At 40.0% G+C, this 25973-nt stretch overlaps 1 protein-coding gene across 6 annotated transcripts in view; it reads right to left on the reverse strand.

Moving 5' to 3' along the window:
- SCN8A (sodium voltage-gated channel alpha subunit 8) overlaps nt 1–25973 on the reverse strand; it is a 218864-nt gene that overhangs the window by 56794 nt on the left and 136097 nt on the right. For all 6 annotated transcript variants that reach the window (XM_055095641.2, XM_055095640.1, XM_055095643.2 and 3 more), the window contains exons 13-14: nt 6661–6793; nt 1130–1368 (exon numbers count right to left, since the gene is read on the reverse strand). In XM_055095641.2, coding sequence (XP_054951616.1) covers nt 1130–1368; nt 6661–6793 — 372 coding nt within the window. The remainder of the gene's footprint in view (nt 1–1129; nt 1369–6660; nt 6794–25973) is intronic.

A 25973-nucleotide genomic window follows, 5' to 3' on the forward strand; every position in this document is an offset into this window, starting at 1 on the left:
AGAGCCAGTCAGCAGACTTCTTGGACAGTCTGTGGGAGTGTCCCATTTCAAGACTCCGGGCATTCCATTGGACTGCACACAAGGGTTTACATCATTGCAGAGAGCCTGGAGCATGTCACCAACCACAGACATGGAGACTGGAAAGATCACAGAATCATCTTGGATGTATACCAGGGAACACAATGGGCTACAAAGGATCTCTTTGCCATGTGTTTTGAGAATGAGAAATGAAAATGATATTGTAGTGCTCTAATAGTATAGTAATAGGACTTAAGGTCAAAACTGTGTGGTGTGTGGTGTGTGTGAGAGAGGGAGAGAGAGAGTGAGAGAGCACACATAAGAGAAACTGGCAGAAATCATGCTCAAATCATTAATAAACGGTAATAGCCAGATTTGGACATGCCTGTGGTTAACACCTAAGGAATTAGGGGGCCCAGGTGACCTAGGGGATTCTTTCTCACTACTTCTTTACTATCTATCAAAATTCAATTAACTCCTGATTTTTGTAGTAAACAAAGCACATAATCCTCAAATCACAACTACTTAATTTCAGAATACACACTTTGTAATCTATTTTTTTTTAAACTACATACTTTAATGGCCTAGAAGTTGGATTGGAGGGGGAAACCAGCCTTGAGTGAAAACTTTCCCATAAATAGTCCCCATTTAGGTAATTAAGGCCTGACAGAGCAGGCAAATCCATAGTTACATGTAGTGTACTATAAGAGCTCTCCTATTTTGTGGTAGATGTTACTTAAGGTGAAAGGGGAACTGATTTGCTGGAGCAATGCAGGAATCAATGTGAGAAACAGAATGAGGAAAAAAACCAGAAGTACTTGGCTCAGGCTGCTGAAACCAACCCACTGTACCAGGCCTCCCATTCTGTCGCCAACATTGGTTTTCTGCCAATAGCTCCTAAATGACGTCTTCAAAGTTCTGCAGAAAGAGGAAAGGGATCACAACAGTGAGCAGAAAAGCAGCTGGTGTCCTGGCATATGTGGAAGCATTTGTCTTCCAATTAATTATTACTTTCTTTTCAAAGAAACTCCAGCTTTCAGTACCAGAAAAAGATATCCTACAGGCAAAACACATTCCAATCCTAATATCAGGAGACAGTGTTCCATCTTACCAGATTTCCTACAGCCAAGACATGTTCAAATTGTGGTGTCATAGGATGGTGCTCCATTGCCATAAACAGTGTATTCAGGACGATGCAGATGGTGATGGCTAAATCCACAAAAGGGTCCATAACTATCAAGTTCACAATCTCTTTCAGTTTTATCCAGTAGGGGTGGCACTCCCAGATGAGGAAAGTGTTGGCAAATTTATACCAGCATGGCGGGCACTTTCTCTGAGACTCTTCCAGTTCTACAGTAAGTAAGAACAAAGATGGCCCCTCAATCACAGCAAGAAAACCAGGGGGACACACTACTCACTCTCAGTCATTATCACTGTTATTAATATGGAATCAAGGTTGTTTTGAGCGCTGACATTCCTAAGTGTTTTCCTTCTCTCTAAGGTAGAGAGGAAGCATGATCCACACAAGTTGCCTCCCTGTTAATAATGATCTAGTTATAAATGAAACTCAACCCATCAGTTATGGGAGTCGAGCACAGAGGTCAAGAGCTTGGCCTCTCAGGTCTGACTCCCTGGCCTCAACTGGCTTGAATGCTTACAAGTTGTGTGATCCCAGGCAAGGTAGCTGATTTCTCTGCTCAGCTGCCTCAGCTGTAAAACAAGGCATTTACTTTACAGGTTACAGGACTGAATGAGTTTGATTAAATTAGATGCTGGTGTAAAGCAGTCACTATAGTATCTGGCACAGGGTAAATCCTCAATAAATGGTAGGTATTCTATTATACACTATATTATTCAATTATTGTCAGAGAAGCCGTCAAAAATATGGACTCAAGCCAGACATATTTGAGTTCAAATACTAGCTCAGACACTTGCTAACTGTGGGACCGTGAACAAGTTACTTTGATTTGCTGTGAGAATTAAAGAGCTAAAATATATACAAAGTGCCCCAGAACACCCTGGCAGATAGAAAGTGCCATGGAAGTGTTTGCTATTATTATTATCTTCATTAGCCGAACCAGCATCATCAACCAAGCCACCATGTAAAACACATCTGCTATGTTCTCAAAGAAGTACAAGTTACTGTCTCCACCCTTAACAAGTTTACAGCTCATGGTTGAGTTAGAAATACAAGTCACACTCCTCTCCCCTTTTCACCTTTCCTTCCTTGTTCTGTCTCCTCCTGTCTCCTTCTTTCTTGACCCTTTGCCCTTTCCTGCTCTCATCCTTTGCTTTTCTCTTTCTTTCTACAGCTTCTTCCTCCTTCCCTCCCTGGGTCATCATCTTCTTTCCTTTTTCTTTCTCTCCTTTGTCTTATCTTCTCTGTCTCTTTTAGAAACAGAATGTGTTATTGTCAAACAAGATCTCACATGACCCCCAATACATGAAATACACCAGGAATTTCCCTAGATGAAGCAGGAGCCCACTTGGATAGATTTCTTCCTCTCCTGAGGCTCTCCCCTAGAATCCCAGGACTCTGATACACACAGACTGAAAAATCACTGGACTAGACGATCTCAAAGGTCATTTCCAAAGCAAAGATTCAAAAGAATTATCAGATATCAAAGACAGACACTCAACTGGCAGTTACAACAATCTAGGTATGAAGCCCTACATAACAAAGCTCTCCTCAAATTAAGCACGAAATACAACTGTCAGGATTACAAAATTCCAAGGACCCTGAGCTAAGAGGATGCTTTTTAAGAGGTGAACTTTGAAAACCTGTCAGAATGTGAGGTATTGATTCTACAGGGTTGGCTGTAACAGCTACTCTCTCCCTGTTCAATTCTGCTGACACTATCAAATCATTTAAGGGAAAAAAAAATTCCCTAACATTTCACCAAAACCAAGATGGCTGCCTTAAATTAGCCTACGTTCCCTTTTCCAACCAGCTGGATGGCGATGCTTTATTTTAGACAAGGTGGTTTTGGCTGAGTTTCTGATTGGTTCCCTGGTTGCTAAGAAAATGGTTGCCTTGGTTTTTCAGATTTAAGGACCCCTGTAAGCGCCACGTGGGAGGCTGCGTGGGAAAGGAAGTCTGTGAGGAAAATCTGCTGTGGCTTCTTCCTCAGAGAACTCCCTCCCTTCCTAAGGTAAATATAGTTTTCTCCCCCAAAAAAGAAAATGACAAGGTTCTCTTATTTCCATAAATTCTTACAGTACATATTTGGAAATTTAGTTCCGTTCCCTTTTTTATCTCCTCCCTTCTCCAAACGACTGTTGCTCATTGGCACGTGGAGGTTGAAGCTGCGACTGCTCACATTTATGACAGTTGACACAATTGTAATGTTTTAAAATGAACTAGGTCTTGAGTCTTGCCACACAGCAAAAAGGGGTTTTCCTGCCCTACAGGGCACCAAGAAAATTCCTCTAGGGATACCAGACATCTCTTAGCCACATTTACTGAGAAGGGAAGATCCTCAGGATAAACTTTCACGCCTACAAAAAGTAAGACAATGTGGAGCTTCAGGAGCTAGAAAAGATCATTTGGGGAATAAGAAGGCTTATCAAGTGACTTATGACTTTGCAAACTGTTACTGGTTCCACATGCCTGGAATGGCCCAGTATTTGGCTTGGGGGAATGGGTTAACATCTAGGGGTGAGATGTCCAAAGGTTTGTGGGGTTTCTCTTACTTTGCTTTTGGACATTTTCAGAGAGGTTACTTTGGGTCTTAACCTCAGGGGTACTGGGAATTGTTTTCAGAAAGGACCTCACAATTTCACCAAGATAGTGGCTTTGGTAGACCATGAGGTTTCTGAAGGCAGGAGCTTCCCTCAACTCAGTTCAACAACTTTTAAGCATCTGCAATGTGCTAGGCACCAAGGATACATTGATGAAGAGCCCCCACCCTCACTAAGGTTACTGCCACACAGGAAAGGCTGATATCAGCCAAGTAACTATACTGACACTTGATGCTGGTCAGTTGAATAAAAGAATACATAAATAGTGGCAATAGCTATGGCCAGTTACCTCTAGGGGAGTTTTTGGAATTGTTTTACCTGAGAATCAATAATGTCAAGTACTTCCTTGATATTGAAAATCAATAATGTCAAGTACATCACTACTTCCTCTTTCTTACTTCACCACGATCTCCCCTTCTCCCACAGCTTTACTGCTTTGAAGAGTGAGACTATACTACTCTACCTACACCCCACGCCCAGTCCTCTGAAATATCCCCAAAGCTTATAGCTCTGCTAGTGGTGAACTCTACTAAATGTGCTGGATCCTGGTAAGCATGTTTGCAATAGGAATGGGGTGGGGCAGAGCAGGCAGGGTTTTCTAATTATTGACAGGATTCTAGAATTCTCCACTGTGGTTTCTAAACTATTAGGTAAGTCGTAGCCTGCCTCTTGGGTTTTAAATAATAATTATTTTAATCTTTGGATTAAAATAATGTCAAAGTTTCCTAACTGAAAGTCTGAGAGCAAGAACTGCAATTCGTTCAATGCTGGCTTTTAATGCTGTAGCAAGCATTAAATACAGAGGGACCAATGGTTAAACAGACATGGATGTTTCATTCCCTCTTACGTGATTCTGGTCAGCCATTCATTGCTCTTTGCTTATAGCAGTTCTGTCCCATCAGCTTCAACAAAAGGGTCAAATACAAGGGGAGAGGTTAGGCGGAATGCCTGAGCAGGAAATGGCAGGACAGGTATAACTATGTGAAAATCAGGGCTTAGGAAAGAGGACAAAAAACTGGAATAATATTTTCCTATTCAGGAACACAACTACATCTGTCTCTGTCTCCTGAGCTACCCTTACATCTATTTTTTTTTTTAATGTGTGTGATGGTGGGTAAAGGGTGGAGAATAAGCACAGCAGGACAGAAAGAGAAAGAACAGGGCGAAGAGGCAGAAAAGAGAATTTTAAAATGTCCCAATGGTTTGTATCCAACTCAGTAAAGGGATGAAACCTCTAAGGCCTCTGAAAGGAGCCCTGCAGCACCAGCACTCCTACCATTCTAAGCACAGCCAATGCCTGCTTGACAAAGATTGTTTGAGCATCTACTTTTGCTGGGACCTGTGCTAAGCCAATGCAGTAATAAATAAATAACTGTTGCACTTTATTGATAGTTCTGCTGTTCTGATGTCTCTACCAATAATAAAATGCACCTGTTGGAGGTTGTTAGTTTTTCTTTCTCAACTGCCACAGATACCCAGAGAAATCCTGTCTTGGTCTCTATGTGAATAATAAAATTAGCCAAAGTTCTTAGGCTAGGATTTCTTAGCTTGGAATTCTTAGGACCTGCAGTTATTTGCCCACAATCTCAAAGTATAAGCTACAAAGCTTGAAGATGTTCTATCAGACAATAACCCCGATGGTAATTAAAGAAAACAGGAATAAACAGAGGTTGTTAAGGCAGATGAAAGCAGTTAATTCATTTTTTTACTTGAGATATTCTCAAGGTCAGTCTAGTTATAGTCTCATTCTTTGCACATATGTGGGGAAGTAAGCACCCTTAGAGAATTCTTTTCTAGGGACTCTCCCTCCACTGCAACCCCCTCCCCAACACACACACACATATACATACACACAGAGTAGAAGTGGCACTGGGTTTAAATGACTAAAAAAATAACTTGTCTCAAGGATACTGGGATCATTTTGAGTTTTCCTGTCTCAGGGACTTTGGTTATTCCAGGCATCTGCATTCTGAAGAACAGCAATTTGAGGCCTCAAGAATAGTCTAGATCTACAATGAGACAACTCAGCTAAATCAACATAAATCCAATGAAGAAGATAGGTGCAGAATCCATCAGAATCTTGGGAGAGGAAATCTGTCACTGAATTTACCTCTAAAGAAAGCATGCAGATCCTGGACTACAGACCATAACTGGAGAGGAGCTGATTCTTGCTAGGGGGACTGTGGCCTAATGGAAAATCTTCAGGTATTCCTCAGCACGCCAGGTTGTGTCACAGAGAACCCACCTAACACAGAGAACTCAGGCACTGACAGCAACATTACTGCAGACGTGCTATGATTCAACAGCGGTTGCTCTTTCCCTGTGGCATGGAGCACTCAAAGTAAGAAGGGTTTCAACTTACCTAGTCACACATCAAATTTATTTATGGATATGTGGGGGTGTTTGAAGAGAGACAGAACTAGGTGCAATCAAAACGCACAGTACATTCTTCCTTAAGGGAAAACCAAAAGGGCTGTAAGTAGTTAAAAAGGAAAAAGGAAGGTATGTTTTGGGGTAGAGACCATGAGGGAAATTCTATGATTTTGTATCTTTGCAGTTCTTCAGTCTACATTCCTTTATGCCTTACAGCACCCCACTGACTCCTCATGATGACAATGACAGGGGTCTTGAGCTCCTCTAGGTCACTCATGCAGGTCCTTTCCTATCTCTTACGTACCTGTGTACAATGCTGGCAGCATATCTGAAGCCCATATATTTGATTCTCTGCATGTAAATTTAGGAAGAGAATTTGTGATTCTAGTTTCTATATAGGAATACGTTCCATTCCTAAAGCTCAGAGACAGTCTTTGCAAAACTCAGACCAAGGGACAGGGATTATATTTACCATGCACATTACATATTTATATCTCAGCGGTTGGACTGACATTATAGGGCACATACCTTCTACTAGTGTATTTGTAACAACACTCATTATACTGTTGATTCTGTCCTTCCGCCCGTAGGAGGCTAATTGGTCCATGGAAACTAAAAGAGATCCAGGGCCTTTCTTCTTAATTTCCACCTCAGTTGTAGCCTTTAAAAAAAAAAAAAAGAAAAGCAAATAGAGTGAGTTAAGTCTATAAAGGTAAATCTGGGCCTTACTTGATACACAGTCCAGTGTGTGATCTTCATTACAGTCTTTAACTTTGATCCTACAGTCCTATTCACTTCAAGAAGTAGAATGAAATGAATTGGCTATGGTTCATCCTTATTTCTGTGGGTGATAAGATGAAGTCATTTAAGTCTGTGTGAATCTACAATGACCCCAAGAATCTGGCTGGGACCCAAACATCTCACCTGGTTCATTCCAAGCATAGAGTAGAAAGACCAGATCCTCCTGGGGTACTGTCATCCGAAGTAGACCCTGAGTTTTCTGGTCCTAATCTCAAATCCACAATATTTGGCTAGAATTGGTCCACATGACGAAGTAAGTCAAATTTACTTCTATTTGAAATTTCATTAAAGTCAAGTCCCTGATCACACTAAGTATTATAGATGCTGTTTCTTCCTTGAGTAGGAGCACCATTATTCTAATAAACTGCCTCTTCCAAATACCAAATCTGGGCCTAACTGAATATTAGCAAGTTGAAGATCTGCTCCAGATCTCCTACAAGCCATTGTAAGAAAGTACAGAAAGGTTTTGCTATCTTAATTAAATATATTGTATCCTATGTTTATCTTGCCCTTTCACAGTTTTATGAGTTAACCTGCAATGTTCAAATTCCCAATAAAAAATGGCAGAAAGTATAATCAGATTGCTATAAAAAATATGATTACATGCTCCACCCTGGACAATAACTGGTATGGTAGATTACAGCAAAGGGTTTCTTCATGTCCCTGACTTACGTTCTTGTGACTATTCCACATCAGTTCAGGCTTAATGGGGTGGCTTAAAACTAATCCAGCTCTTTAGTAACCATGTTGTTCACTGTACCATATTACCCATGTAGACTTGGCTCTACCTTCTAAGATGGTGAAGGTAAGAGGACAGAGACAATCAGCAGCCCTCAGAGGACAGGGGAGATTGTATGAGGCTGGAGAAGCATATGTCTGATCAGTAAGAGAATGATCCTAGCTGTTTTAAAAAGAAAATAATTACCTCTGGAGAGCTACATCAAAAAGCCCATCTGTTCTAAACATCTTCAGATTTTAAGGACTGAACAGAAGAAAGTTCCTAGCAGATTACGATTTATCTTATCAAAGTGTTTCATTAGCCTGTAGTCCCAGCTACTCAGGTGGTGGAGGCGGCAGGATTACGTGAGCCCAGGAGTTAGAGACCATCCTGGGCAACATAGAGAGACCTCATCTCAAAAAAAAAAAAAAAAAAAAGTGTTTCATCAGACCGTTTCACTGATTCAGATTTGGATCAGTGACCTTGGGGTCTTGTTTGTTTTGTTTGTTTGGCAAAGCTACAGAAGAAATACAGGAAAAAAAAACCGATTTCCCTGGGAATTCCTTGCTGCATTACTATGCTAACATCTGTGTATGTAAGAATGACTAGTGGTGGTGGCCACAGGAAGAGGCTTCCTGCCTGTGGAAAAAGGAGAGAAGAGCAGGAAGGACTTTGTATTGTGGTTGAGTGCCAGCATAGCTGCAGAATAGAACATCAGGCAAATCTCCAAGGTTTTTTGTTTTTCCTTTTTGAGAGAGTCTGCTCTGTCGCTCGGGCTGGAATGCAGTGGCATGATCTCGGCTTACCACAACCTCTGCCTCTGAGGTTCAAGCAATTTTCCCACCTCAGCCTCCTGAATAGCTGGGATTACAGGCGTACACAAGCACACCCGGCTAATTTTTGTATTTTTTAGTAAAGACAAGGTTTCGCCATGTTATCCAGGCTGGTCTGGAACTCCTGGCCTCAAGTGATCCTCCCACCTCAGCCTTCCAAAACGCTGGGATTACAGATGTGAGCCACCATGCCCAGCTAAAATTTAATTTTATTTAAACAAATACTTATTGTGTGCTAAGTGGTGTGGATACAGTGGCGAACAACACATACAACATGGTCCCTGTCCTCTTGATGGGTTTCACCATGTTGGCCAGGCTGGTATCAAACTCCTGGCCTCAGGTGATCCACCCACCTTGGACTCCCAAAGTGCTAAGAAATCTCTAAGACTTTTTGCTCCAATCCCTGGCTTCCAGACATGTCTGGACCCACCTGGGACCTGGGGGAACTTGCTGCCCTGAAGGGGAGGATACAAACCTGGCTGGCTTCACCACCTGCTGACTATAGAGCCCTAGGGCCCTGAGTGAACATAGGTGGCAGCCATGTAGTGGTTGCAGCGGGCCTTGGGCAAGACCCTGTGCTGTGCTGGCTTCAAGTCTGACCCAGCAGTCTCAGCAGTAATGGCCAGAGGGGTGCTTACATCAACACACTCCAGTTCAAGGTGGCTCAGCACAGAAAAAGAGACTCCATTTGTTTGGGAGAAAGTGAGGAAAAAGAACAAATCTTTGTCTCGTAATCCAGAGAATTCTTCCAGATCTTTATTATCCAAGACCACCAAGGTGGTATTTCTATGAATCTGCAAAAACCACAGCATTATTGGACTTGGGGCTCAAATTCCTTCGAATACCTGGAAAGCCTTCTGAAGAAGGACAGGCACAAACAAGCCCAGATTGCGAAGACTATAATAAATACCTAGCTTGTCAATGCCCAAACACCAACAAACTTCTACAAGCATCAAGATCATGCAGGAAAACATGGCCTCGCCAAAAGAACTAAATAAGGTACCAGGGACCAATCCTGGAGAAACAGAGATATGTGACCTTTCAGACAGGGAATTCAAAAGAACTATGTTGATGAAACTCAAGGAAATTCAAGATAACACAGAGAAGGAATTCAGCATTCTATCAGATAAATTTAACAAAGAGACTGAAATAATTACAAACAATCAAGCAGAAACTCTACAGTTGGAAAATGCAACTGAATACTAAACAATGCATTAGAGTCTCTTAATAAGAGAATTGATCAGACAGAAGAAAGAATTAATGAGCTTGAAGACAGGCTATTTGAAAATACTCAGAGGAGACAAAAGAAAAAAGAACAACAACAACAACAAAACGAAGCACACCTGCAAGATCTAGCAAATGGCCTCAAAAGGGAAAATCTTAGAGTTATTGGCCTTAAAAAGGACGTAGAGAAAGAGATAAGGATAGAAAGTTTATTCAAAGGAATAATAACAGAAAACTTGCCAAACCTAGAGAAAGATATCAACATTCAAGTACAAGAAGATTATAGAACACCAAGCAGATTTAACCAAAAGAAGACTACCTCAAGGCATCTAATAACAAAACTCCCAAAGGTCAAGGATAAAGAAAGGATCCTAAAAGCAGCAAGAGAAAAGAAAAAAAAAAACATACAATGGAGCTCCAATAAATCTAGCAGCTGGCCTTTCAGTGAAAAACCTTACAGGCTAGGAGAAAGTGGTAATGATATATTTAAAGTGCTGAGGGAAAGAAACTTTTACCCTAGAACACTATATCCGGCAAAAATATCCTTCAAGCATGAAGGAGAAATAAAGACCTTCCCAGACAAGCAAAAGCTGAGAGATTTCATCAACACCAGACCTGTCCTACAGGAACTGCTAAAAGGAGTTCTTCCATCTGAAAGAAGAGAGGATGTTAACGGCAAGAAGAAATCATCTGAAGATACAAAACTCACTGGTAATAGTAGGCATACAGAAAAACACAGAATATTGTAACACTGTAATTGTGGCATGTAAACTCCCACATGCCATAATTACAGTGTTATGATAAGCCAATATAAATAATAACTACAACAACTTTTCAAGACATAGTACAATAAGACATAAAGAGAAACAACAAAAAGTTAAAAAGCAGAGAGATGAAGTTAAAGTGTACAGTTTTTATTAGTTTTCTTTTTGCTTATGTAATCGGTGTTAAGTTGTCATCAGTTTAAAATAATGGGTTATGCCAGGTGCAGTGGCTCACACCTGTAATCCCAGCACTCTAGGAGGTCGAGGTGGGCAGATCACCTGAGGTCAGAAGTTTGAGACCAGTCTGACCAACATGGAGAAAGCCCGTCTCTACTAAAAATACAAAATTAGCCAGGCGTGGTGGCACATGCTTGTAATCCCAGCTACTTGGGGGGCTGAGGCAGGAGAATCACTTAGGAGGTGGAGGTTGCAGTGAGCCGAGATCACACCATTGCGTTCCAGCCTGGGCAACAAGAGTGAAACTCTGTCTCAAAAAATAAATAAATAAAAATAAAATAAAATAATGGATTATAAGACATTAATAATATTTGCAAGCCTCATGGTAGCCTCAAATTGAAAAACACACAACGGATACACAAAAAATAAAAAGCAAGAAATTAAGTCATACCACCAGAGAAAATAACCTTCACTAAGGGGAAGACAAGGAAGGAAGGGAAGAAGTAAAAGAAGACCGCAAAACAACCAGAAAACAAATGACAAAATGGCAGGAGTAAGTCCCAACTTATCAGTAATAACACTGAATGTAAATAAACTAAACTCTCCAATAAAAAGACATAGAGTGGCTAAATGCATGAAAAAATAAGACCCAATGATCTGCTGCCTACAAGAAACACACTTCACCTATAAAGATACACAGACTGAGAATAAATGGATGGAAAAAGATATTCCATGCCAATGGAAACCAAAAAAGAGCAGAAGTAGTAGCTATACTTACATGAGAAAAAATAGATTTTAAGACAAAAATTATAAGAAGAGACAGAGATCGCTATTACATAATGATAAAGGGGTCAGTCTAGCAAAAGGATATAGCAACTATAAATATACATGTACCCAACACTGGAACACCCAAATATGTAAAGCAAATATTATTATAGCTAAAGAGATAGACCTCAGGCTAGGCACAATAGCTCATGCCCATAATCCCAGCACTTTGGGAGGTCCAGGTGGGTGGGTTTCTGGAGCCCAGGAGTTTGAGACCAGCCTGGGAAACATGGCAAAACTCTGTCTCTACAAAAAAATACAAAAATTAGCCAGGCATGGTGGTGCATGCCTGTAGTCCCAGCTAATCAGAGGGCTGAGGCAGGAGGATCACTTGAGCCTGTAAGGTTGAGGCTGCAGTGGGCTGAGATCGCACCACTCCACTCCAACCTGGATAACAGAGCAAGACCTTGTTTCAAAGAGAAAGAGACCTCAATACAATAACAGTTAGAGACTTCAACACCCCACTTTCAGCATTGGACAGATCTCCCAGACAGAAAATCAACAAAGAAACACTGGACTTAACCTACACTAAGGATGACCTAATAGAACAAATGGACCTAATAGATATTTACAGAACATTTCATCCAAAGGCTACAGAATACACATTATTGCCCTTAGCACATGGATTATTCTCAAGGACAGACCATATGTTAGGTCACAAATAAGTCTTAAAATACTCAAAAAATTTGAAATATCCAGCATTTTTTACCACAATATCAAGCATCTTTGAATAAAACTAGAAATCAATAAGAGGAATTTTGGAAATGATACAAACACATGGAGATTAAATATGCTCCTGAATGACCAGTGGGTCAAAGTCAATGAAGAAATTAAGAAGGAAACTGAAAAGTTTCTTGAAACAAATAGCAGAAACACAACATAACAAAACCTATGGGATACAGTGCGAGCACTAGTAAGAGGGAAGTTTAAAGCTATCAGCACCTTGTTGGGAGCAAGCCCCCCAAAATCTGGCCATAAACTGGCCCCAAAACTGGCCATAAACAAAATCTCTGCAGCACTGTAACATGTTCATAATGGCCCTAACGCCCAAGCTGGAAGGTTGTGGGTTTACGGGAATGAGGGCAAGGAACACCTGGCCCGCCCAGGGTGGAAAACCGCTTAAAGGCATTCTTAAGCCACAAACAATAGCATGAGCGATCTGTGCCTTAAGAACATGCTCCTGCTGCAGTTAACCAGCCCGACCTACTCCTTTAATTCGGCCCTTCCCTTAGTTTCCCATAAGGGATACTTTTAGTTAATTTAATATCTATAGAAACAATGCTAATGACTGGTTTGCTGTTAATAAATACGCGGGTAAATCTCTGTTTGGGGCTCCCAGCTCCGAAGGCTGTGAGACCCCTGATTTCCCACTTCACACTTCTATATTTCTGTGTGTGTGTGTCTTTAATTCCTCTAGCGCCACTGGGTTAGGGTCTCCCTGACTGAGCTGGTCTAGGGCAAGTGGCGTCCATTTGTGGGGGCTCAAATCCAGGTCAAAGGGTTGCCGAAGCGATGCTTGGAACAGAAAACTAGCTGGAGGACACCCGAGTACTCTTAAAGCAGTCCCCATGGTGAGTAAGAAGGGGAGCTCGGATGCCTCAGGGTAACAATGGGACAGGGATGGGGTCTGGTTCGTTTCACCTTAGAACTTTTTCACACTGATAATGAGGAGGAACAAGAGAATAGTGAAGTAACAGAAGAGGTTACAGAGCAGGTTTATTTGCCAGCTAAAGCTAAAGTGGCAAAGGAAGGAGAGGTTCATCCCTACCCTTCTGCACCCCCTCCTTATTATTTTGAAGAAAATGACCCCCCCGGATCTTTCTTTTCTGGAGGACATTGGGTGAAAAGTAGTTGCCCCAGTGACTCTTCGAGCGGCACCTCGAGTGACGGCTCTTAGTTCTATTCAGGCAGGAATTCAGCAAGCTATACAAGAGGGTGATTTAGAGGTCTGGCAGTTCCCTGTTAGAACAACTCCCCCAGATCAACAGGGAAATATTACAGCTACATTTGAGCCTTTTCCTTTTAAATTACTCAAAGAATTTAAAAAAGCTATTCATACTAAAAAAGAATGTAGAAAAAATCAGCGAGTCAGGCCGCCAGATAGAGGAAAAAGGAAAACTGTTGAGTCTGAAATAGGTCCAACATATAAAAAAAGGAAAACACTGGACTAGTCAGTGTCACTCTAAGTTTGATAAAGATGGGAACCTGATTTTGGGAAACACCATGAGGGGCCTGTCCCGGGCCCCATTCTAAACCAGGGCATTTCCAGCTCAGGCCATTCCCTCACCCCTGTACAATGTCTGTCCCCCACCACAGCCGGTAGAGCTGCAGTAGATTTATGCTGCACAAAAGCTGTGAGCCTTCTGCCTGGGGAACCCCCGCAAAAGGTCCCAACAGGAGTCTGTGGACCCTTGCCAGTAGGGACAATAGGATTACTTCTAGGAAGGCCTAGTTTAAGTTTAAAAGGCGTACAAATACATACAGGAGTCATTGATTTAGATTACAATGGGAAATTCAAATTGTTATATCTACTTCTGTTCCCTGGAAAGCAGAGCCAGCAGAGCGCATAGCACAGCTCCTGATTGTGCCATATGTGGGAATGGGAAAAAGTGAAATTAAACGAAAAGGAGGATTTGGAAGCACAAATAAACAAGGCAAAGCAGCTTATTGGGTAAATCAAATTACTGATAAACGTCCTACCTGTGAAATAACTATTCAGGGAAGGAAATTTAAAGGTTTGGGAGATACAGGAACGGACATTTCAATCATTTCTCTATAGCACTGGCTGTCCACGTGGCCAATTCAATCCGCTCAATTGAACATAGTTGGAGTTGGTAAAGCCACTGAAGTATATCAAAGTAGTTATATTTTGCATTGTGAGGGGCCCGATGGATGACCTGGGACTATTCAACCAATTATAACTTCTGTACCTATAAATTTATGGGGGAGAGATTTATTACAACAATGGGGAGCACAAGTTCTAATTCCAGAACAATTATATAGCCCTCAAAGTCAACATATGATTCATGAAATGGGGTATGTCCCTGGTATGGGACTAGAAAAAAATTTGCATGGTTTGAAAGAACCGCTTAAAGTGGAAAAACAAAGTTCCCACCAAAGATTAGGAAATAATTTTTGATGGCGGCCATTGTTAAGCCTCCAGAACCTATACCTTTAAAATGGTTAACAGACAAGCCAATTTGGATAGAACAATGGCCGCTAAGTAAAGAAAAATTGGAGGCTTTAGAGAAATTGCTTGCTGAACAATCAGAAAATGGGCACATAGCTCCAACATTTCCCCCTTGGAATTCTCCAGTTTTCGTAATTAAGAAAAAATCAGGTAAATGGAGAATGTTAACTGACTTAAAAGCCATCAATTCCTTTAACAGTCATAGATTTAAAAGACTGTTTCTTTACTATCCCTTTAGCTGAGCAACACTGTGAATGGTTTGCATTTACAATTCCTGCAGTAAACAACCTGCAGCCTGCTAAGTGTTATATGATCACTTACAAAATTAGATTTCTCGTGCTGGTTTAATTATAGCTCCTAACAAAATTCAGACTACTACTCCCTACTCCTCCTACTTGGGGACCTGAGTAAATGACACTACCATTGTGCCACAAAAAGTAACCATACGTAGGGATCAACTAAAAACATTAAATGACTTTCAAAAATTACTAGGGGATATTAATTGGATACGACCTGCTCTAGGCATTCCTACCTATGCCATGAGTAATCCGTTTTCTATCCTTAGAGGAAATCCTAGTCTCACTAGCCCTTGGCAATTAACAAAGGAGGCAGAGGCAGAGTTACAACTAATTGAGAAGCAAGTCCATAAAGCTCAAATAAATAGAATAGATCCAGAGAAGACCCTAGATTTGCTAATTTTTTCAACTCAGCATTCACCTACTGGTGTTATTGTCCAAGAACAGGACTTAGTAGAGTGGCTTTTTCTTCCACATACTAATTCACGGACTCTAACTCCTTATTTAGATCAAATTGCTACAATGATGGGGATTGGGAAAACTCGGATTGTTAAATTACATGGATATGATCCTGGAAAAATTATTGTCCCTCTCACGAAGGCACAAATACAGCAAGCTTTTATAAATAGTCTTACTTGGCAAACCCATTTAGCTGACTTTGTGGGTATTCTCGATAATCATTTTCCTAAAACGAAGCTGTTTCAGTTTTTGAAATTAACTAATTGGATTCTCCCTAAAATAACTAAATTTAAACCAATTGAAGGTGTTGAGAATGTTTTTACAGATGGGTCTCGTAATGGTAAAGCTTCTTATTTTGAATCAAAAGGTAAAGTTTTTCAGATGCCCTATACTTCAGCTCTAAAAGCGGAGCTTGTAGCTGTAATTGAGGTATTGACTGCTTTTGAAATGCCTATTAATGTGATTTCTGATTCTTCATATGTGGTTCACTCCACACGGTTAATTGAAAATTCTCAGTTACGATTTCATACAGATGAACAACCGATGACTTTATTTACCCAACTGCAAATAGCAGTTAGGAGTAGAATGCACCCTTTTTACATCACTGACATTAGAGCTCATACACCTCTTCCAGGACCTTTGACTGAAGGGAATTAAATGGCTGATGGCCTAGTTGCTATTGCAATATCTAATGCTGGACACTTTGACAATTCAACCCATGTTAATGCCTCTGGTCTCAAATGCAGATACAGCATTACCTGGAATGAAGCTAAAGCTATTATCCAGTGATGCCCAACTTGCCAAATGGTACATTCCTCATCTTTCACAGGAGGAGTTAACCCTCGAGGACTGTAACCTAACTCTATTTGGCAAATGGATGCCACACATGTTCCCTCGTTTGGGAGACTAGCTTATGTACATGTATGTGTGGACACCTTTTCTCACTTTGTCTGGGCTGCATGCCAAACAGGAGTCTTCTGCCTGTGTTAAATGTCACCTTTTGCAGTGTTTTGTGGTGATGGGCATTCCAGCTTCTATTAAAACAGAGAATGCCCCAGGCTATACTAGTCAAGCTCTAGCTACATTTTTCTCTATGTGGAATATTAAACACATTACTGGTATCCCATACAATTCTCAAGGACAAGCCATAGTGGAAAGAATGAATCCCTCTCCCTAAAACAGCAGTTGCAAAAGCAGAAAGGGAGAGACAGAGAATATGGAACCCCTACAAATGCAACTGAACCTAGCATTATTAACTTTAAATTTTTTGAGCCTGCCCAAAGGCCAGATGCTATCAGCAGCTGAACAGCATCTACAGAAACCAGCTGCAAAGACAGAAACAGAACAACTGATTTGGTGGACAGAGCCAATAACAAAAAGTTGGGAAATAGGTAAAATAATAACTTGGGGTAGAGGTTATGCTTGTATTTCTCCAGGCCAAAATCAACAGCCGATTTGGATACCATCAAGACACCTGAAACCTTATCATGAGCCAGATGCCGAGGAAGAGATTCCAGGAGGATCCCGAGGACCCCCCGGTTGCAGCCATGTCGAGACCGATGCTGAGGAGGACCCCAACAGTTACGAGCAACACCCGTCAACCACAGCCACCCACCTGGGGACAGATCAAGAAGCTGTCAGAGATGGAGGAAGAAAACCTGAGGAAAGTGGGACAACCAGTCACAATGAATAATTTAATGGTAGCTATGATAGTGGTTATCACCACTGTCATGAGTATTCCTTCAATAAGGGCCGGTAATAATGCCTGGATGCAATCACTCTATGACACAGTTACACACGCTTTCTGATCTCGGTATTTACCATAATAAATCTGCTCCTATAATTGAGGCATACCGCCCTCAAAAACCTATTTGTAAACAGGATCGGACCCAGTTAGAAAAAATGAACGTACTTGTTTAGGAAGATTGCTTTGCAAAACAGGCAGAGGTGCTGCACAACGATTCCTATGGAATCATTATTAATTGGTCCCCTAAGGGGATGTTAAGCTTGAATTGCACCTCTCAGTCTGCGTGCCACGGCCAGACTATGTTCAGATGATCTGAACAAAATGGTCACATGGTAGAAATACCAAAAAGTACGGCAAAAGTTCCTATTATCTGGAACCATGGTGGTATAGTGGCACCTCAACCTCAGATGATAGGGCTCGTTGTGGGAGCTAAACATAAGGATTTGTGGAAACTATTAATAGCTCTTAATAAGATCAAAATTTAGGAAAAAATAAAAACCATCTACAAAGACACTCTACAAACTTGCCTTTGGATATTGCAAAATTAAAGAACAAATATTTAAAGCATCCCAGGCACACCTGACCTTAATGCCAGGAACTGGAGTGCTTAAAGGCGCTGCAGACAAATTAGCAGCTAGTAATCCATTAAAATGGATAAAAACACTTGGAAGCTCTGTGATTTCAATGATGACTGTGCTTTTAATCTATGTTTTTTTCTTTGTATAGTCTGCAGATGCAGATTCTGACTCCTGCAAGAAGTAGCTCACTGTGACAAAGCTGCCCTTGCTTTTATCTCTTTGCAAATCAAAGAAGGGAGACACGTTGGGAGCAAGCCCCCCAAAATCTGGCCATAAACTGGCCCAAAACTGGCCATAAACAAAATCTCTGCAGCACTGTAACATGTTCATAATGGCCCTAACGCCCAAGCTGGAAGGTTGTGGGGTTACAGGAATGACAGCAAGGAACACCTGGCCCGCCCAGGGTGGAAAACCGCTTAAAGGCATTCTTAAGCCACAAACAATAGCATGAGCGATCTGTGTCTTAAGGGCATGTTCCTGCTGCAGTTAACTAGCCCAACCTATTCCTTTAATTTGGCCCTTCCCTTCTTTTCCCATAAGGGATACTTTTAGTTAATTTAATATCTATAGAAGCAATGCTAATGACTGGTTTGCTACTAATAAATATGTGGGTAAATCTCTGTTTGGGGCTCTCAGCTCTGAAGGCTGTGAGACCCCTGATTTCCCACTTCACACCTCTATATTTCTGTGTGTGTGTGTCTTTAATTCCTCTAGCGCCACTGGGTTAGGGTCTCCCCAGCCGAGCTGGTCTCAGCAGCACCGACATCAAAAAAGAAGAAAAACTTCAAATTAATAACCTAATGGTGCATCTTAACTAGAAAAGGGCAAACAAAACCCCAAATTAGTAGAAGAAAAGAAATAATAAAGATCAGAGCAGAAATAAATGAATGTGGAATGAAGAAAATACAAAAGATCAATGAAACAAGAGGTTGTTTATCTTTTGGAAAGATAAACAAAATTGACAAACCTTTAGCCAGACTAATGAAGAAAAAAAGGGAGAAGACCTAAATAAATAAAATCAGAAATGAAAAGGGAAACATTACAACTGATACCACAGAAATTCAAAGTAGCATTAGTGGTTACTATGAGCAACTACATGCCAATAAATTGGAAAATCTAGAGAAAGTGAATAAATTCCTAGACACATTCAACCTACCAAAACTGAACCATGAAGAAATCCAAAACCTGAACAGACAATAAGAAGTAACAAGATTGAAGCTGTAATAAAAAGCCATTTAGTAAAGAAAAACTCAGGACCCGATGGCTTCACTGCTGAGTTTTAACCAACATTTAAAGAAGAACCAATGTCAATCCTATTTAAATTATTCTGAAAAATAAAGGAGGAGAGAAACTTCCAAACTCATTCTATGAGGCCAGTATTACTCTGATACTAAAACCAGACATGGAAATATCAAAAAAAGAAAACAACAGGCTAATATCTCTGATGAATATTGATGCAAAATATATATTTCCAAAAAAAACCCCAACAAAGTACTAGCAAACCAAGTTCAACAACACATTAAAAAGATCATTCATCATTACCAAGTTGGATTTATCTCTGGGATGCATGAAAGGTTCAACATATGCAAATCAATCAGTGTGATACATCATATCAACAGAATAAACAACAAAAACCATATGATCATTTCAATTGATGTTGAAAAAGCATTTTATAAAATTCAACATCCTTCATGGTTAAAAACCCTCAAAAAACTAGGTATGGAAGGAACATACCTCAATATAATAAAAGCCATATGTGACAGACTCTCAGCTAATATTATGCTGGATAGGGAAAAACTGAAAGCTTTTCTCTAAGATCTGGAACACAACAAGGATACTCACTTTCACCACTGTTACTCAACATAGTACTGGAAGTCCTACTTAGAGCAATTGGACAAGAAAAAGAAATAAAGGGCATACTAACTGGAAAGGAAGAAGTCAAATTATCCTTGTTTACAGGTGATATGATTTTATACTTAGAAAAATCCAAAGACTCCACCAGAAAACTCTTAGAACTGATAAATTCAGTAAAGTTGCAGGACATAAAATCAACATACAAAAACCAGAAGCATTTCTATATGCCAAAGGTGGACAATCTGAAAAAGAAATAAAAAAAGTAATCCCATTTATAAGAGCCACAAATAAAATTAAATACCTAGTAATTAATAAAAGAAATAAAACATCTCTACAAAAAACTATAAAACACTGATGAAAGAAATTGAAGAGGATGCAAAAAACTGGAAAGATTTTCCATGTTCGTGTGTTCAATATTGTTAAAATGTTCATATTAGTCAAAGCAAGCTACAGATTCAATGTAATCCCTATCAAAATACCAATGGTGTTCTTCACAGAAACAGAAAAAAAATCCTAAAATTTATATAAAATCACAAAAGACCCAGAACAGCCAAAGCAATCCTGAGCAACAAGAACAAAACTGGAGGAATCACATTACTTGATTTTAAATTATACAACGGAGCTATAGCAACCAAAACAGCATGGTACTGGCATAAAAACAGACACACAGACCAATGGAACAGAATAGAGAACCCAGAAATAAATCCACACACCTACAGTGAACTCATTGTCAACAAAAGCACCAAGAATAAACACTGGGGAAAAGACAGTCTCATCAATAAATGGTTCTGGGAAAACTGGATATCCATATGCAGAAGAATGAAACTAGTCCCCTATCTTTCACCATGTACAAAAATGAAATCAAAATGGATTAAAGAGGTAAGTCTAAGACCTCAAACCATGAAACTACTATAAGACAACATTGAGGAAACTCTTCAGGACACTGGTCTGGGTAAAAATTTCTTGAATAATACCCCACAAGCACAGCCAACCAAAGCAAAAATGGACAGATGGGATCACATCAAGTTAAAAAGCTTCTGCACAGCAAGGAAACAATCAACAAAGTGAACAGACAACCCAAAGAATAGGAGAAAATATCTGAAAACTATCCATCTGACAAGAGATTAGTACAGAATATATAAGGAGCTCCAAGAACTCTATAGGAAAAAACAGAATAATCCAATTTAAAAACTGGCAAAAGATTTGAATAGACATTTCTCCAAAGAAGACATACAAATGGCAAACAAGTATATGAAAAGGTGCCTAACATCATGATCATCAGAGAAATGCAAATCAAAACTACAATGAGATATAATCTCATGCCAGTTAAAATGGCTTTTAACCAAAAGATAGGCAATCATAAATGCTGGAGAGGATGTGGAGAAAAGGGAATTCTTGTACACTCTTGGTGGGAATGTAAATTAGTACAACCACTAGGGAGAACAGTTTGGAAGTTCCTCAAAAAAACTAAAAATAGAGCTACCTTATGATCCGGAATCCCACTACTGGGTATATGCCCAAAAGAAAAGAAATCAATATATCCAGTCGGGCGTGGTGGCTCATGCCTGTAATCCCAGCACTTTGGGAGGCTGAGGCAGGTGGATCACATGAGGTCAGGGGTTTGAAACCAGCCTGGCCAATATGGTAAAACCCCGTCTCTACTAAAAATACAAAAATTAGCCGGGCGTGGTGGCACATGCCTGTAATTCCAGCTCCTTGGGAGGCCAAGGCAGGAGAATCGCTTGAACATAGGACCCAGGTGGCAGAGGTTAACAGTGCAGTGAGCCGAGATTGTGCCATTGCACTCCAGCCTGGGCGACAGAGTGAGATTGTCTCAAAAAAAAAAAGAAAAAGAAGAAAAAGAAAAAAGAAATCAGTATATCAAAGAGATAACTGCACTATCTGCACTATGTGCACTCCCAAGTTTGTTGCAGCACTGTTCATAACAGCCAAGATTTGGAAGCAACCTAAGTGTCCATCAATAGATGAATGGAGAAAGAAAATGTGGTACTTATACACAACAGAGTACTATTCAGACATAAAAAAAGACTGAGATCCTGTCATTTACAACAACATGGATAGAACTGAAAGTCATTATATTAAGTGAAATAAGCCAGGCACAGAAAGACAAACATCACATGTTCTCACTTATCTGTGGGATCTAAAAATCAATGCAATTGAACTCCTGGGGATAGAAAGTAGAAGGATGGTTACCAAAGGCTGGGAAGGGTAGTGGGGAAGGGTAGCGGGGAGATGGAGGTAGTTAATGGGTACAAAAAAAATTGTTAGAAAGAAAGAATAAGAGCTAGTATTTGATAGTACAACAGGGTGACTATAGTGAAAATAATTTAATTCTACATTTGAAAATAACTAAAAGAATATAACTGGATTGTTTGTAATACAAAGAAGAAATGCTTGAGGGGATGGATATCCCATTTTTCATGATGTGATCATTAAGCATTGCATGCCTGTATCAAAGTATCTCATGTACCTCATAAATATGTATACTTACTATGTACCCACAAAAATTTGAAATTAAATAAAATTTTATAAGGACATGCAAAGGCTCTAGAATAGGAAAATAATCTCTTGAGATGCTATTTAATAATCTTAAAAATATTATTTTTTGTTCTTAGGGCTTATACTACCTCATTTCAAGAATTAAAGTTACAATACTCAAGACAAATGTATATTGGCATAAGCATAGACAAACAGATCAAGGGAACAGAACAGAGTCCAGAAATAGACCCACACATATACATCAGTTGATTTTTGTCCAAGGTGCCAAGTCACTTCAATGGAGAAAGGAAAGTCTCTTGAACAAATGGTGCTAACAGACTGGATATCTATCCAGGTTGACTTGTATCTCATTTCACACACAAAAATTAATTTGAGATAAATTGGAGACCTGAATGTAAAACTCAGAACCATAAAACTTACAGAAGTAAAATATCTTCATGTTCTTGGGGGTAGGCATCCTTGAACAGGATGCAAAAAGCCATATCATAAAAGAAAAAAATTGATATACTGAACTTCATTAACATTAAACATTTTTATATTTGACTTGTATCTGGAACATAAAAAACAAATCAATAATAAAAAAGGGGCAAAAGATTTGAATAAACAATTCATTAAAGAAGATGTATGAGAAACCAAAAAACATAGGAAAAGATAATTAGTCATCAGGAAATGCAAATTAATGGCACAATAAAACAACATTTTATATGCATTAAAATGCGAAAATCAAAGACTAACAACAGCAAGTTTGGCTAGGATGTGGAGCAAGTGTAACCCTAATACATTGTTGGTGGGATAAAAAAATGGTGTAACTATTCTGAGGAACTGTTTGGCAACTTCTTATAAATTAGACATACATTTACCTTATGACCCAGGAATTTCACTTTGATGTATCTACCCAATATAAATGAAAACGTTTATGTTCTAAAAGAGTTTTATAAGAATGCTCATAGCAAGCTTATTCACACTAGTTGCAAACTGGAAGCAATCTGAACATCTATCGACAGGAGAATGAATAAACAAATTGGGATATGTTTATACAATGAAATACCACTCAGCAATAACAAGGAATGAACTACTGGTATATAAAACATGAATATGTCTCAAAAACAAAAGTATCTTGTTGATTGAAAGCAGTCAAATACAAATACATATTGTATGAGTCTACATATACAAAAGAAAACAAATCTATCTATAGTGATACGAGTCAGAAGTGGTTGCCTGAAGTGGAAGGAACTGATTAGAAACGGGTAGGAGAGTACTTTTTAGGAGAGTCTTGTGGTAATGATGGGTTTAGGGAATGATCCTCAATTGCTCAGATAACTCCTTCTCCACCTCCTTTTTACCCACAACTTTGGTTAACTCTTGGGTGAGGCTTACCCAGTGTCCTACCACAATTTGATTATGCAGAATTCCTTTGAGAAGAAATATGGAATGCAAAAATATGGAGTATAAAATATGTATAAAATATTATCTGTATTGTGGAAATAAAGATCAACCAAATGAGAAAAGCAAAGGCTATTTAGACTTTGCTATACTGAGGAAGTCCGCCACCATAACTGCCATTTGTGTTTTGGCAGAAACTCAAAGGCAGGCAGAGGAGTGGCAAAGATTTACAGGTGAGAAAAGGGAAGGCTTGAAATGTGGCTTGATTGGAGGCTGTTGGCATGGGGAAGCTGTAGTCAAGGTAATAAAAAGTGGGACATCTCATGTGATGGGTTGGGGGGTGCATGTTTGGCTCTCTCTGGTTGAATCTAAGTTGAAAACGGGAACAAAAATTAAGGAAAGCTGTCAGTTATGAATCAAGTCCTGGCCATTTGGTAATTTTTTTTTTGGGGGGAAACAGGGTCTTCCTCTATTGCCCAGGCTGGAGTACAGTGATCACTGCTCACTGCAGCCTTGACCTCCCAGGCTCAAGTGATCCTCCCATCTTAGCCTCCCAAGTAGCTGGGACTAAAGGTGCGTGACACCACACCCAGCTAATTTTTTAATTTTTTTGTAGAAATGAGGTCTCACTATGTTGCCCAGGCTAGTCTCAAACTCCTGGGTTCAAGCAATTTTCCTGCCTCAGCCTCCCAAAGTGTTGGGATTACAGGTAAGGGCCACCATGCCTGGCTCTCATTAGGGGACTATTGTTACAGAAATTATTACTTAGCTTCCTGGATTGTCATCACAGACAGCAACCTGGCTTCCTGCAAGTTTGACTTATAACAGGCTGGCTTCTTGGACTGTTTATTGTAGATAAGGGGGATGGTTTCTTGGGCAGGTCATGGGTCAACGTTCTATTTTTTTACATGGTCTAGTCATTGTCCATTTGTAGATGTCTCATAGTATTCATCAAAATAGGCTGATTCATGAAGAGAGAGAGGGCAAACATATATTCACCAGTGTTAACTAACATGACACAAACTAAAATTGTCTATGAAGGACATCACTAAAAGTGCTGAGAGGGGGCTAAGATGGTGTCTAGAGAACAATATATCTGTACCACCAGGAAAATCTAATCTGTTAAACTTAGGGTACACCAACACGGGTGAGCAGGCCCTCTTCCCTAAGTGAGGTTTTGAAAGCTGGGATTTCAAGGCTAGGTTCTTGGCTATTCTTTTTTTCTTTTTCTTTTTGAGAAAGAGTCTCGCCCTGTCACCCACACTGGAGTACAGTGGTGCAATCTTCACTCACTACAACCTCTGCCTCCTAGGTTCAAGTGATCCTCCTGCCTCAGCCTCTCGAGTAGCTGAGATTAACCATGCCTGGTTAATTTTTGTATTTTAGTAGAGACAGGGTTTTACCATGTTGGTCAGGTTGGTCTCAAACTCCTGACCTCAAACGATCCGCCCGCCTCAGCCTCCCAAAGTGCTGGGATTACAGGCATGAGCTACTATTTATGTTAAATCAAACAACTGAAGGGAAGAAAATCTGGAGAAGCCTCTCTCCCAGGTAAAGCAGCTTCACTGTCAGCTTCTCATAGTCAGCTTCCACCTAGAATTCTGCTTGGGCTTCCGTGAGATGTACCTTTGTTACAGGCTCAGCTGCACAATTCTCATCACCTGGCAGTGGGAAGAGGGCTTCTTCCTTCAACTATGTTGAGATCCAAGGGCCAGAGAAAAGATCACATACTCTTTCCCTCCCCTTCTCTATCTTTTCAGTGTTTTTTGTTTTTGTTTTTGCAAATGGAGGTGTATAGTTTTTTTGTTTTGTGTTGTGTTGTTGGTGAGTGGGGAGGAGAATTAACATTTTAAAGTTAGGAGCCTTGTTTTTTTTTTTAATTCAACCTGTAAGAAGCCTTGGAGGAAAAACCCTCAGTAACTGAGGAAGCAACTGAAAACCTTAAGTAAGTTCTTTGGAAGTTAAACCCCGTACAAGTTTGTTCCATTTCTCTTAACCCAAATGCTGTTTATTTGGGCATTTAGCCACTGACTTCCAACCTCCTAAATTACAGCAGTCCTTTTCAAAGAGATATCCTACAATAGCTGCAGATGGCAGATTCTGCCCACATTTCTAGAGATCTGCCCAAGGAAGTTTGACTTATTGACTCTAAATTGTTTTCACATGGAAATACATAACTAGACGTTTATTAGCCAGTCTCCTTTCTTGGAATTAAAACTTATGGCATTTTATAAGTATCCTTAGAGCCTAGCCATAATCCCCTTCCCAAGCCTTTCTCAAATTTGCATAGTGTTTTGCTTTAAAATAATTGTACAATAATTTCTCTTTCTCAAACAAAGGATTTTTAGAAGGAGCCCCACCTTCTCCAAGTCAAGCAATTCGGTACTGTTTACTTCTCAGAGCTATCAGGGCCAAAAATGTGTAAGAAAAGGAATGAAAATTGGCTTTCTGAACAGCAAGAATGGGCCACAT

The sequence above is a fragment of the Pan paniscus genome, chromosome 10 (genome assembly GCF_029289425.2).
Source record: "Pan paniscus chromosome 10, NHGRI_mPanPan1-v2.0_pri, whole genome shotgun sequence".
In the NCBI taxonomy this organism is placed as follows: domain Eukaryota; kingdom Metazoa; phylum Chordata; class Mammalia; order Primates; family Hominidae; genus Pan; species Pan paniscus.